Source organism: Meles meles, chromosome 19, assembly GCF_922984935.1.
Source record: "Meles meles chromosome 19, mMelMel3.1 paternal haplotype, whole genome shotgun sequence".
Lineage (NCBI taxonomy): Eukaryota > Metazoa > Chordata > Mammalia > Carnivora > Mustelidae > Meles > Meles meles.
This window is the reverse complement of record NC_060084.1, coordinates 44,636,455-44,650,065: the sequence shown is the minus strand read 5'-3', so window position 1 is coordinate 44,650,065 and position 13,611 is coordinate 44,636,455. Positions and strand designations below refer to the sequence as shown.

The 13,611-nt window shown below is 54.8% G+C and overlaps 1 protein-coding gene across 6 annotated transcripts in view; it reads right to left on the bottom strand.

Moving 5' to 3' along the window:
- The window catches only part of SIPA1L3 (signal induced proliferation associated 1 like 3), a 232,757-nt gene that overhangs the window by 37,005 nt on the left and 182,141 nt on the right, over nucleotides 1–13,611 (bottom strand). For all 6 annotated transcript variants that reach the window (XM_045989262.1, XM_045989260.1, XM_045989263.1 and 3 more), the window contains 3 exons: nucleotides 10,671–10,798; nucleotides 4,773–4,891; nucleotides 2,729–3,156 (listed from right to left, as the gene is read on the bottom strand). In XM_045989262.1, coding sequence (XP_045845218.1) covers nucleotides 2,729–3,156; nucleotides 4,773–4,891; nucleotides 10,671–10,798 — 675 coding nt within the window. The remainder of the gene's footprint in view (nucleotides 1–2,728; nucleotides 3,157–4,772; nucleotides 4,892–10,670; nucleotides 10,799–13,611) is intronic.

The following is a 13,611-nucleotide window of genomic DNA, read 5'->3' as shown; positions in this document are numbered from 1 at the left end:
GTGATATATCCCCCATTTTACAGACGAGGAAACTGAGGCCCAGAGAAGTTCAGTCATTTGCTCAACGCCACATAGCCAAGGCAAGGCAGAGGGAGGGCTTGAACCCTGGTGGAGGTCCGTTCTTTCGTCTACTGGCAGATGTTTCTTAAATCAACTCATTTAATTTTCCTTAAACTTGTCCAAGACGGTATCAGGGGATGGGCGGGGAACGCTTTCCTAATACTCATTAAAGCAAACATATATCCATTTAAAAAAACACATTTTCCTCCTGTACCACCCAAATCACCTCGAGCACCCCATTTTGGGAAATGCTGTTCCACTCTAGAGCCTGGTTGCCTAGGAGAAAACTTCGGGAAGCAGCTTAATGAGTAGATAAGAATGATTTGCAATTAGCATCAATTGTCTGTATGCAAATTAAAGCTCCCAACCGCAGGGCCCTCTTTTGTAGTGGGCTCCTCTCCCATTTTATTCCCTTCATTTCTGGGTTCAGCAAATCCTTCTGGCAGACACAGGGTAATTTTACACCCACCCCCTGGCTTCAGCCACAGTCTCCTCCCCAGCCCTGCTGCCTTTCTAGCACAGATTTCAAAACCCTCACGTTGCTCAGATTTACTAAGCTGGTCCCAGGCCCAGCACAGGACTAGGGGAGCTGAGGGCCGGGACCCCCGTGGCACCCAGGACTCTCCTGGCGCAGAGGCCTTCTGGATGGGTGCACTCTGACATTTGCCTCAGTGATGGCCTGATTGTCGTGTGTCTCCCTCAAAGGAGACGGGCGAGGACAGGGGCTGGGGGATGCATCTGCACTGCTCAGTATCTGTCCGAGATACAGTATCTCAGTATCAGCTCCCATCCCAGCACCTGTGACCTAACAGATCCCTAAGAAAGCCCTGTGAGTGAAACAAATGGTTAAATTAATGGACGAAGGAGCTGGTCAAAAGTCCGAGAGTTCGGATGACTGGGAACCACCTGTTAGGGGAGGTGGACTGAGCCAAAGGCTAAGCTCACTGGGACTCGAGACCTCTCTGCCTCCACCCTTCAGGGCTCCTGACTCAGGGAGGTTGGGCACCAGGGTTGGGGGGCACCCACAATACGGGCACCCTCAAACACAGTGGTTTCCAAATCTGTCAGAACCACTGCTGTCATGAGATCATTTAAGGAGGTGCCGAGATGTACTCCTATTCTCAACCGATGCGACTACCTCAGAGCGCTTCACACAAAAGCTAAGCATTGTTTGGGGCATATTTGCTTTGCCTTTTCACAAACACGGCTATTTCTGCAGAGACACAGACGAAACCCACTGTAGGTTGTGGTCAAGGCCTGAGGCCACTGCCTGGGTGCAGGAGTTCTGTGTGGACAAAGGCCGTAGGGCTGGCAAAAGCATCAGGAAATCAAAGGAGAGGACTCCCCCCGCCCCCCCGCCCCCTGTTATCAGGGTCCTGGGCTGGCCCCTGCTTAGGTGTGGCGGGGAAGGGAAGGAAGGCTGGGGCCTCCCGGGTCTGCACTGGGGACAGCAGCACAGTAACCCCTGCCTGGGGCTGCAGACCTTGAGGGGACACGTGTGCCAGAACCACACGAGCCCCGTGAGGGCAGAGCTGTTTTCCCACCTCTGTGCATTCTCTTGGGAGATGGTATGCGGCTCTCACCCGATGCTCAAGGCGTATTCGGTCTAGGCCCCAGACTGACAGCTCAATGGCAGCTCCTTCTCACTTACTCCCCTGCCTGCCTGCCTTGCCACCAGTGGTTCTCAGAGCGCGGTCCCCAGACCAGCGGCATCACCAGGGACTTAACAAAATGCGTATTCTCAGGCCCACTCTGACCTACTGAATCAGAAACTGACTGGGGCGCCTGGGTGGCTCAGTTGTTAAGCGTCTGGCTTTGGCTTGGGTCACGATCCCAGGGTCCTGGGATCGAGCCCCTCATCGGGTTCCCTGCTTGGCAGGAAGCCTGTTTCTCCCTCTCCCACTCCCCCTGCTTATGCTCCCCCTCTCGTTGTGTCTCTATCAAATAAATAAATAAAATCTTAAAAAAGAAAGAAAGAAAGAAAGGAACTCCGACTGGGGTCTTGCAGTCTGTGCTCGACAGCCCTCCAGGGGCTGGAAGGTTAAAGCGTGATCTCTCAGACCTCCTCATGACCGCCTGCTTAAAGGCCTCGCTTTCTCCAGAGCAAGGGAGCTACAAGAAGCGATCGTCCACGCACCTCGTGGGCACCACGGAAGCACCAGCTAAAGAAGCTGTAGCTAGCAGGGTAAGAATCGTGAAACACGAAGACCCAGGGTCCAGGCCTTGAGGCCCTCCCTGAGCTGCAGTACCAACCTGGCTCTGCCCTCTGGATTTCCCATCAGGGGCCTGTGAAACCTCTATTTGTTTAAGCCACTGTGGGTCAGATGTCCTGTAACCTCCAACCAAATGCCTCCCAACATGTACAATGACCCTCAGCACGCATAAAACCACTAGTCTCAAGAAGAGAGAGACCGAGGGTCAGAAGGAACGAGAGACAGATGAAGCAGACAGCCAGGGGCTTCTTTCCCTCCACCCAGGGCACGTGAGGGCTGAATGACGGGCAGTAGTGGGTGGTCCACGAGCCTCCCTACTTCGGAAGCAAACTAGTGTGTAAGCAATCTGCCTACGACCCTGTGTGTAGGGAGGGGAACCCCACTGTAAGGACTGTGGGGAGAGCGGATCGTGGTCAGGACTCCCTGAAGTACCGGGGTAGGGAGCAGTGCCTTACCTAGGCTGCCTGGGCGGGTCGCGGCTCCCCCCTGCCAGGCCTGTCGGGGTGCTGGAGCCTGAGGAGTATAACTTCGGGCGGTAGCCCTTGGTCTGGCCAGCAACCACAGGAGCTGGTGAGACCTCCCGCCGTCTGTCTGCATGATGGGACCGCCCGGCGGCTTCCCGTCCGCCCCCACAGAGGCCCATGGTTCCCGGAGGCTTGTGTGGCTTGGCCTGCCGAGGAACCTTGGCCAGGGACATGCAGCTGGGGCTAGAGGTGTAGAGGGTGGTGTCAATGCCGCTGTCGCTGGAGCCCCCCTTGGAGAGGGGGTCTTGCTCTGGCTCCAGGGAGTCCAGGGGGTCCAACCAGCGGTCATCGCTGTGGCTGCTGGACGCGTTGCTGGAGAGGGTGTTGCTGCTGGAGTGACTTGAGTACGGAGGCTCCCCCTGGAAGACGAGACAGTATGTCATCCCAGACTCCACAGCCAGGGCACGGACCTCCCCTCCTGGCGTCCTCCCCACCCCTAAGCTCTGGCTCCCACATTTCTTGGCCATGGTACCTTGGGTGAGTGACAAAGCTCTCCCATGACTCAGTTTCCACATCCGTAAAATTGGGCCATTGATAAGCTGCCTCGTGGGCCTGCTCAGAGGCATCACGACATTATGTGTGCAAGGTGCCGCCCATAGCACAGGCTCAACCCACACAGAGCTGGCCTTCCCTCCCGGATCCATCTCTTCCCCGCCTCATTAAGGCATCTCTATCCTGTCGGCCACCCCAAGCAGGAGCCCTGGAGTCACCCTGGACCCTGCTTCTGCTCTCACACCCATGTCCAGCCCCACAGCAAATCCTGTGGCCTGCGTCTTCAAAGGGGACCCAGGACCCGCCACCTCTGGTCCTCCTCGGCTCCACCCCAGGCCCGTCCACCACCACCCCCCACTGTACCATAGCAACAGCCTCCCCGCTGTCCTCTAGCCGTTAGTCTGTTCCCTACATAACAGCCGGAGGGAGGCTGTGAACACCTGCCCCGTTTCATATCCCTTCCCTGCTTAGAACCTTCCTGTAGCTTCACTTCACTCACAGGAAAAGCCAGAGTCCTCCCCGAGACCCTGCACCATCTGACCCCACGTTCTGGCCTCTAACCTCACCTGCACCCTCTTGCCTGATCCCTCTGCTCCCAACAGGTCTCCTGACTGTTCTCTGTGTGGGTTAGGCCTACCCCCACCTCAGGCCTCGGCACTGGCTGCTCCTTCCGCCTGGAACGCTCTTCCTTCGGGTGTGTTCGTGGATTGCCTCCTACTTCACTGAGGGCTTCATTACCTCCCCAGAGGCCCTCAGTGACCACCTCACCCTACAGCAGCAGTGCCTGATGCTCTCTTTCCCCTGAACTGAGCTCTGTTTCTCTCTCACAGAGAAGACCAGCTCCTGGTGTCACAGAACGTATATGTTCATCTGTTTCCTGCTCGCTGCTCCTACTGGGAAGTCAGCTTTGTGAGCGCAGGCGCTCACCTGTCCCCTCCAACACCATGGTCCCAGGGCCCGGCACGCGGTAAGTGTCCACCAAACTCCCACTGAATGAAGGGATGCAGAGAGACTGCTGAGGGCTCACCAGAACCACCTCCTTTGCCCGGGCACACAGGACTATGATTCCCAGCCTCCCCTGCACTGTGGCATGGCCACGTGATGGAGTTTTCATATGCAATGGCCGATGCAATAGAAGCAGAAAGGATTTATACCATTTTCGGTCTGGGCTACAGAGACTTCCACCTGATCCTCTCTTCTTCCCACCTAACCTGCCAGAAACAGGCAGGGTCCCCGCAGAGGGCTCTGAGGCCCTGAGGGACAGCGAGCCTGGGTTCCAGAACTGCTGCGTGGAAAGAGGCTCACTGGCTGGTTCCAGACCTCTGCTGGAGCGGAGGAGGTGAAGATGGAGGAGGTGCTCACGTGTGGCGTTCAGAGGCCCACACCCCGTGACACCGCCCAGCCCACAGCAGTCAGAGACACCAGGCAGCCGGCTCCTGAGGCCCTGGCTCCCCGGGATTAGGCAGGTGGGGCCCAGACTCACTTTGGAATGCCTGTTGGGGGAATCTTTGCCTGCTGCGTCCTGCCTGGAGGCCTGCTTGCTCCCGCTGCTTCCAGCCATGGCGGAGAGCCGGGCCTGGGCGGGCACATGCCACAGAGGCTCTGCAGGAAGACAGGAGACATATCAGCGGTTAGAGGTGACTCAAGCCCTGGCCTGAGTCCACCTGAGGAATTTGGCCCTAAACATGGTCCCACCCCCTCTGCCAGCCTGTCTGCTCAGCTCCCACAGGATCAGGGCCCCATCAACTTATGTCCTGGGGTATAACAATACTCAGTAATGAAATACTTACTAAGCACTTAGTATGTGCCAGACACTATCCTAGAGCTTCACATGGGTTAATTTGTTGAAGCCTGAGGACCATCCTCCATCGTCACTGCCAGAGAAGGCTGAGCACATTTTCACCCTTACTGGCCATTTGAATTTTCTACTTTGTAAATTACCTGTTCATTTCCCTTTCCTCTTTTTCCATGCGATTGACCTCTTTTATCACATTGGCAAGGAGTGTTCTTTATGTACACAAGGTAGCAATCCTTTGCTGATTAAATGGGCATAACTTATTTTATTAAACAAAAAGGGAAATCACACTAAGCCTTGTCCTATAATGTGACTTCTCCCTTTACACTATACTTACACTTCCTTTTCACCTTACAGCCTCATAATATTATCTTCACATAACCAGACATAAAGTTACATTGTTTTTAACGGCTATACAGCATTCTATCATGTGAATGGATGACACGTTGTTTTTTTTTTATAATTTTTTAAAGACTTATTTATTTGACAGAGAGAAAGAGAGAGAGCACAAGCAGGCAGAGTGGCATGCAGAGGCAGAGAGAGAAGCGGGCTCCCCAAAGAGCAAGGAGCCTGATGTGAGACTCAATCCCAGGACCCTGGGATCACGAGGGCATCCCCTGGGATCACCCAAGCCGAAGGCAGTGGCTTAACTGACTGAGCCACCTAGGCATTCCTGGATGCCACTTTTTTTTTTTTTTTAAAGATTTTATTTATTTATTTGACAGACAGAGATTACAAGTAGGCAGAGAGGCAGGCAGAGACAAAGGGGAAAGGAGGCTTCCTGCTGAGCAGAGAGCCTGATTCGGGGCTCGATCCCAGGAGCCTGAGACCATGACCTGAGCCAAAGGCAGAGGCTTTAACCCACTGAGCCACCCAGGCGTACCTGGACGCCACTTTTTAAACCAGTTTCCTACTGATGGACATTTAGGTGGTTTTTAATTCTTCCTAACAACACTGTCAGGGTGGCCGTTGAGCAAGTGTGGGACTGTGTTGGGATAGAACTCCACAAGTGGAGCTGCTGGTTCCAAGGTAAAATAGGTTTAAAATCAGAACAGCTGGTGTGGGTGTAAATGACTCTACATTTCCAGGCAGTCAATGTGCCTCAATTCAGCAACTGACCTTAAAAAAAAAAAAAAAAGTGTATAGCTCCAGGGGAGGACTGGTTAGTATCTACCAAACATAAATGCACGGACAGAGGACTGGAGCCTTGGTGGTCTGACCCCACAGCCCACACTTCTGATTATTGCTATATTGAAAATAATGGTAATAAAGATGACTATATGCACATGACCGGTGCTAGGTATTACCACAACTGATTTGCACACATCCCTTACTAAGTCCTCCCAGTAACACTGTTGGGTGGATATTACATCACTTCTAAAAGATGAAGAATGTCAAGACTCAGAGAGGTTACATACCTAGTCCAAGGTCACAAAGAAAGGGCTTCAGACTTGTGCTATCCACCTCTCTGTGTTTCCCCAACAAGGACAACACTGGCAACGATGGAGAGTACATGCCAAAATAGGAATCATCATTGTCTTAATGATGGGCTGGTGCCTGTGCTGAGAAGGCTGGGCAGGGGTGATCTCACTGGGCCCCCAAATCATGCAGAAAGGAGAGAAAGTTAGGGTGTCCACTGTAGAGGAGGGACCTGAAGCCGGGACAGATGAGGTCACCACTGAGGTCATGTTTGCTGACTCTGAACTTCCCACAGGGCCTGTTGGAGCCTGAGCTCACGACCACATTCTGCTGCTTCCAGGCAGCCCCAGTGCACTGTGGGCTCAGGTTCCTGGCCAGGAAGATTCCTGCTCTGGGTGTGCTGGGTGGGGTGCTCAGCGCCACCTCAGAGAAGAGCCTGGTTGGCACAGCCAAGAAGGGTGTCCTGTCCGTGTGGTGGCGGGGAGACAGCCCACTTCGTCCACCTATGCCACCTCCAGAGACGGTTTTCCTCTGTGGAGCATCCCACAGGCTCAGGAGGTACTGGTTTCCTGGGAGGTGGCCGGATCATGCCGGAGACCACGTTTCTACAGCCGAGCTGGCAGCAGCTGCATCCAGCCTCAAGTCCCACCTGTGACACTGGGGACTCCCATTCTCCCAGACTACTCCTGGGAGAGGACTGGCCTGGACTACTCTTGACCTCAGACTTGTCTATACAGCTGCCTCCCAACGCCTCCTGCTGAACATGGCCAAAGTCAACTCCTTATCTCTCCCCAAATCTGCACCACTCACTGTCTTTCCTGCTCAGTCCACCGGTATCACCCCTGACTCCTGCCTCCCATATCCATGTAGAAGATCAGGAAATTCTGTCAACTCTACCTTTAGAACCTGCCCATCTCCCTCACCCACACCCCCACCCTACAAGAATCTGTAGCCAGAAGGCCCCTGTGAACACCCAAGTCAGGTCCCATCCCTCCTTTGCTTGGAGGGATCAAGGCTCTATCCCACTTTGAGCAAAGGACAGAGACCTCCCCACTGGCTCAGGCCCTGTCACTTCCCTGACCTCAGCCTCTGTCACCTCTCCAGCCACAGGCCTCGTTACTGTTCCTCCTACACTCACGGCTACCTCGGTATACCTTGGCTATTCTCTTTCCCCTGAATCTTCTCCTCCCAGCGGACTCCTTTGCATTTTTCTAGCCTCACCTGAAATATGATTTGCTCAGAGATTCCCCCAAACCCTGACCATCTCTCTCTCAGCACTGTATTATAGTTTCCACTCGTTAGCATTCCCGGCGCTCATTTATCACTGCATGCCCGTCTGTCGTTTGTCTCTCCACCAGCCTGTTGGCTCCAAGAAGGAAGGGAACGTGCCTCTCTAGCTCCCACTGTGTGTCCCTGGTGCCCAGTCTGGTGTTTATCATTAGCGACATGTCAAAAGAACGGAGGGATGAAGGGCTAGATTCTTTCCCTCCTGTGCTGTCCCAGGGGCCTCCACTCTACCCTTCACAGACCCTGGTAACTGAACCCTTCACTGGTTCTCTGGACCAGCCCCTGGTGACCTCCTGGCTCTCCTGCTGGAATGATTCCCTCTTGTTATGCTGGGCAAGTGACAGACATGAATTTGGCTGACTCAGGGCACCTGGTGACTCAGGGGCCACCTTCCCAGCCTGGGTGCTCTGAAGCTAGAGAAATGTTCACACCCGGCAGGTGAGGGGCCATGGGTGGTGTCTGTGGATGCTGGGGGCTGAGGGGTTCTAGCGCCCAACAGGTCCTGGTTCCATCTCAATTATGGAGGTATCAGTAGAGACCTCGGACCAGTGATTACCTTCCTGGGCCTCACCTTCCTCACTTCTAAGATGGGGCTATATCAAGTACTCACTATGTCGTGTTCCTGAGATGATTAAATAAGAGGGCATGAGGAGGGGAACCTGGGTGGCTCAGCAAGTTAAGCCTCTGCCTTTGGCTCAGGTGATGATCTCAGGGTCCTGGGATCAAGCCCCACATCGGGCTCTCTGCTTGGTGGGGAACCTGCTTCCGCCTTTCTCTCTGCCTGCCTCTCTGCCTACTTGTGATCTCTGTCTGTCAAATAAATAAAGAAAGAAAAATCTTAAAAAAAAAAAAAAAGAGGGGACAGGGAGTACTGAGTATAGCACCAGGCATCTAACACACATGCAGAATCAAACTGCTGTGCCTGTGATTACTGTCCTCTGATCTGGGTGATTCCCCATGTCTGCCATGGTGGCTGGTACTCCCCAGCCTGAACTGCCTTGTCTCTATGTCTTGAGCAGTTTCTAGGCTTCATGACGATTTCTAAACACAGACTGCCCTGATTCCCTTGGGTGGGGGGGCTGCTATTAAGTTCACTTGTAACAGAATCCCAAGGAAGTGAACGGGGAACCAAGCTCTAGGAAAGGAGAGAGAAGGGAAGGACAATGGGGAGTTTCCGTGATACCTCTATTTGGGTGAACACTGGAAAAATGTCCTCCCCGTTTTACACTTTGGTGTCATGAGACCACCATGGAACACTCTTCTTCTCCTGAAAGGGGTGGGGAAAAAGAGATGCAGACCCATGTGTGCTGCAGCGGAGAGCACAGAATGGTGGGCAGCGGCAGTGGTGGGCAGGGCCGTACCGAGGGAAGCCAGCCAAGTCTACAGGCCCCAGAGCAGAAGGGAGAGCGAGGTTGGGAGGGTGACCTGCTTGCCTGAAGTTCAACAATTTTCCCTGGTTGAAGGGAACCACGGGGGTTGGGGTTCCAAGGAATTCCCAGGCCACTAATCCTGGGACATGCAAATGCTTCCCTGCCCTGAGGGAGCTGGTGACATGCTGACGTGATCATCCCCCTGGGCTGCCTTGAAATTCGCGAAGAACGTCTAAGAGGACAGCTCCATGCCTCCCCCCATCTAATGTCAATGCTCTTGGACGCTTCACTTATTTCCTTTCTTTTGAACCCACCCACTCATCTAGTAGTTCTCAGGCTTCGGAGGGTCTACAAGTTTGTTGTGTGGAATTACATCGAATCTTCATCTAAGTGTACATCACGAGGAATCATCACAGAGAGCAGCATAAACAGACCAAGAAGATGCTCGGTCTCCTCGAGCCCCAGAAAAGCGCACATTAAAACCACAAAGCGATGCCACTAGGGGCTCACTTCTAGAATGGCCGAAGTGAAAAGTTGGGTGAGGACATGGGGCAACTCAGGCGCTCCCGTCTCTGGTGGGAGCGTGACATGGTGTGTCACTCTGGGAAAAGGTGCGGCAGCTTTTTGGAATGTTCAGCATGTGACCCAGCCATTCCGCTCCCAGGCCGACACCCCACCGAAGTGTGATTCGAGAATATCCCCGACAGCACCATTCTAAGCTGTCGCCAGCTGGAAACGACCCAAATGTCCATCAACACCAGCATGGACTAATAAACTGTGGGTTGTTCATATAATGGGATACGCCTCGGAAACCGCACTGTTCCACACAAGCACGAGGCCGATGCTCGAGAACGCGACCCTGAGCGACAGAGGCCAGACACACACACACATGATGCGTCTAGCCAGCGGGGGTCGGCTTCATATATGTGAAATGCAGAATGAGGCAGAACTAAGTCTGGCCGTGAGAAGCCGGGCAGGGTGGCCTCTGGGGGTGCTGACTGGGAGGGGCCCGGGGGGCTTCGGGAGGCTGGTCAAGGTGGGCCTCTCGCCTGGGGGGTGGGGGATTCACTCTGGGATGTGTTATCCCCGTTGCACACTGAGGACCAGGGCTCTGGTCTCGGCATTGGCCGTACAGCCACGGCAGTGGAAAGCAAGCACAAGAAGATTTATGTAAGGAAAATCCTCAGAACACAGTTGGTTCTGCTCCCGACAGCTCTGCTTTTAGTCCGTTTTCAGCTGTTTCCCTGGGAGGTCGCCACCCCCGCACCACACATCTGCACGCGGGCTCCCGAGCGAATGCCATTGGCTGATGCCCTGTCTGGATGGAGAAGGATCGGGCTCACGGGTCCCTGCTGCTTTCTCAGGTGACCTCCCTAATCTTGTGTGTGGCTCCAGCGGCTTCCTCTTGTGTTCTATCCATTGCCGACAGGAGGAGGGGTGTCCCCTGGCAGATGGGAAGCGGTCCCGTTGGGCCAGGCGGGCAGGCACAGCTGGTCTGGGGAGGCCCTACCTGGCTTCTGACGCTCCATGGTGCTCTCCTGGCTGGTCAGGCCGCCCGAGGAGGAGTCGCCGCTGGACATCCCATCGTGGCTGAAGTGGGGATCAAAAGACAGCAGTGGGTGTGGGGCGGCCGCATACCTGCAGGGGAGTGAGACGCAAGCACAGGGTGAAGGGCTGGTGTGACAAAAACCACCTGAGCCGGAGACTTGCTCGCTGGGGGTTTTAAACACACTGGAAGCTCCTCGTGGAGGGGAGGCTAGATGAGTAATCCTGGAAACATGCTATTAGCGGAGGGTCAGGAATGAGTCTCGCCTGGGAAGCGTGCCAGGGAGCGCGGGCGATGCGGGGTCCTCCGGGGAAGCAGGGGCAGAAGCCACCAGGGCGGAGGCCCTACCCACAGCTTCCTCAGGGGGCTTGTTTCTTGGCTGTGAGTCTATTGTTAGCAGCCCCGCCTCTCAGGCCTGTCTCGGGGGCCGAAGCATCTGTAGGCACAGGAGGCCCGGCCCCTTTCTCAGCCGGGGACAGTCCCTTCCCAGCCCTGAGCTGCAGTCTCCTTCAACTGTCGAGAGGCAGTCACGGTAGGCCTTTCCTCAGAAGACTGACCCTAAGCCCGAGGCTGACGCAGACACAGCTGTGACAACTGGCTAGTGGGCCGGGACTCTGTGCCTGTCCCTCTGTTGGAGGAAGGAGCTGTGGGAGAGAAGCTTACACTCGGGCTCCAGAATGAGGCAGAGTGGGGCTCGAACCCCAGCTTCATCTGTTCCTAGCTATGTGACCTTGGTCAGGCAAGTGCTCGTTGGCCTGAGCTGCAGTTTCCCCACCTGAAAAATGGGATAATGACATCTTCTACTTCACAGGACTGTAGGACAGATGAAATACTGAAGTTATCTCCTGAACATGCATTCTCCCGGAGGCTGGCTCTGTTCACCGGCAGGGAGGGCTGAGATCTAGGGGAGAAACTGGCAGAAGGCTCTCCCTGTGGTTCCACACCGTGGAGTGAATCCTAAGGGCGCGTCCAACGTCCATTCTGCCTCAGATCAGAGCTATCATGACCGAAACCCTTCTCCCTGCCTGGGGATGGTTCAGAGACAGGCAAAGGACTCAATTTTGGCTAATCTGACATGAGAGCATAGAAGAGCCACGATGACTCTCAGAAAATACACCCTGGCAAGCACACAGTGGGACCGCACTCCCAGCCCCTTGCGACAGGCTGGGTCGGGGCTACGCCTGGTCTTGTCGGGAGCCGTGAGGAAGTGACTTGGAGGCGGTGGCTGCCCTGGCAGCCGGGGTCCCAAGGGGTCCCCTGCCAACCAGAAGTGGAGCCGCCTCCAGTGTGGGTGCGAGACACACCTTGGCTGATCTAAGCCACTGATGTTTTTGGGTGTTTGTGACCGACATGGAGCAAGGGTGCTGGGAGGGCTTCCAGGAAAAGTTTCCTGGGTCCTCAGAGAGAGGATGAGGAAGGACAGCTGCTCTTCTTCCCCCAGGTGTCGTTGGGGTCAGACAGAACACCCAAGCTGCCCTCCTGCCGCCAGCCTGAGGAGGTGGCCGCCGCGGAGGGCGGAAGACAAGAGGTGGGAGGGATGGGGGCCCTGATACTGTGGCCGAAATGCTAGAGCCACCCTTCCCGGAGCCTGACCTACTTCTGAGACTCCTTTTCTGGGAGAGAATACGCTCGTACGGCGTTGGAGCCGGCCGGATCCCAGCTATGCGCAGTCAGAAGTGCCCTACTGACACAGGCCTTGGACCTCAGAAGACTTAGCAAGGCTCCCATTAATAGAGCTGGCTTTGTGATTGCTCATTCGGTTCCTTTTGTCTATACTTGCAACTCCAGGGTCATCCTGCCAGCCTCAAGGCGAGGCTGTTTCCACAAAGACTAACTCTGAACCCCTAGGCTTTGTCTCCCCGGCAGCGGTGGGGTGGGGTGGGTGGGGTGGGTGGGGGAGGAAAATCTTGTTTCTCCCCACCTGCCCAAACCCTGACCTCTAAGTCCTCCAGGGAAGGAAGACAGGGCCAAAACAAGAAAATGCACAGCCGTGCACAATACTGACTTATGGGTCGGCCAACTGCTGGTAGATAATGCGGCCCCAGTTGCCACAGCAGGGAATTCAAGGGTCGACGTGTTTATTCCATTTTCTCGAGATATCTGGATCAAATCCTGCGTACCGAAGGAAAACGGCCGTGGCCCCTGGGGTCAGCCGGCACAAGGCCTGAGTGGAGGCTCCCCCAGTGTCTAGTCCCCGCTTCTGCCTCCGTAACAGAACCCCGGCCATATCCGGGGCCGCAATGTAACCAGTTAACAGACAGCATTTTCAGGCTCTCCTGCAGTTCTGGCCATGGAGATGAAGGCGTCATGAGTGACTTCCAGGAAATATCTGCAAGTGTGCTGTGGGTGCCTCTGCCTCATCTCCTCAAGGCTGAAGCTCCAGCAGCCACCATAAGAGCGGGGAGCAACAGGCCAAGGACAGCAGAGCTCGGGTGAGGGAGCCCAGGTCTCTGCCAGCGAGTCCTGTCGGAGTCACTGTTTGCTCTCCTAGGCAACTACACCTAATCCTAACAACAGACCGTCTGTACCTGGAAGGGTTTCACCAGGCTCTACCGCCTAGCTACTGTCCTGCATGAAGACAACCTATATTTTGTGCAACTACATAATTCTCAAACGAACCCTGTGAGCCTGAGAAAAACTGGCTTATCCTGCCCATTCTTTGGGGGTGCAGATATGTCCCATTTGGGGCCATTTCAATCACAGCCAAGGCATGGACAAGAGACTGGAAATCTGGACCCGTTCTTTATCTCAGCATGCACGGCTCTGGGCAAAACCCCCAGAGGAAAAGACCAGAGCTGTCCTCAAGCTCATCTGAGAAATGTTAATGTCTTCTAACTTTTCTTAGAAGATGACACCACATCAGATACAAAGGGTTTGGGTTTCAGTGAGAAGCTGCTGTGCTTAC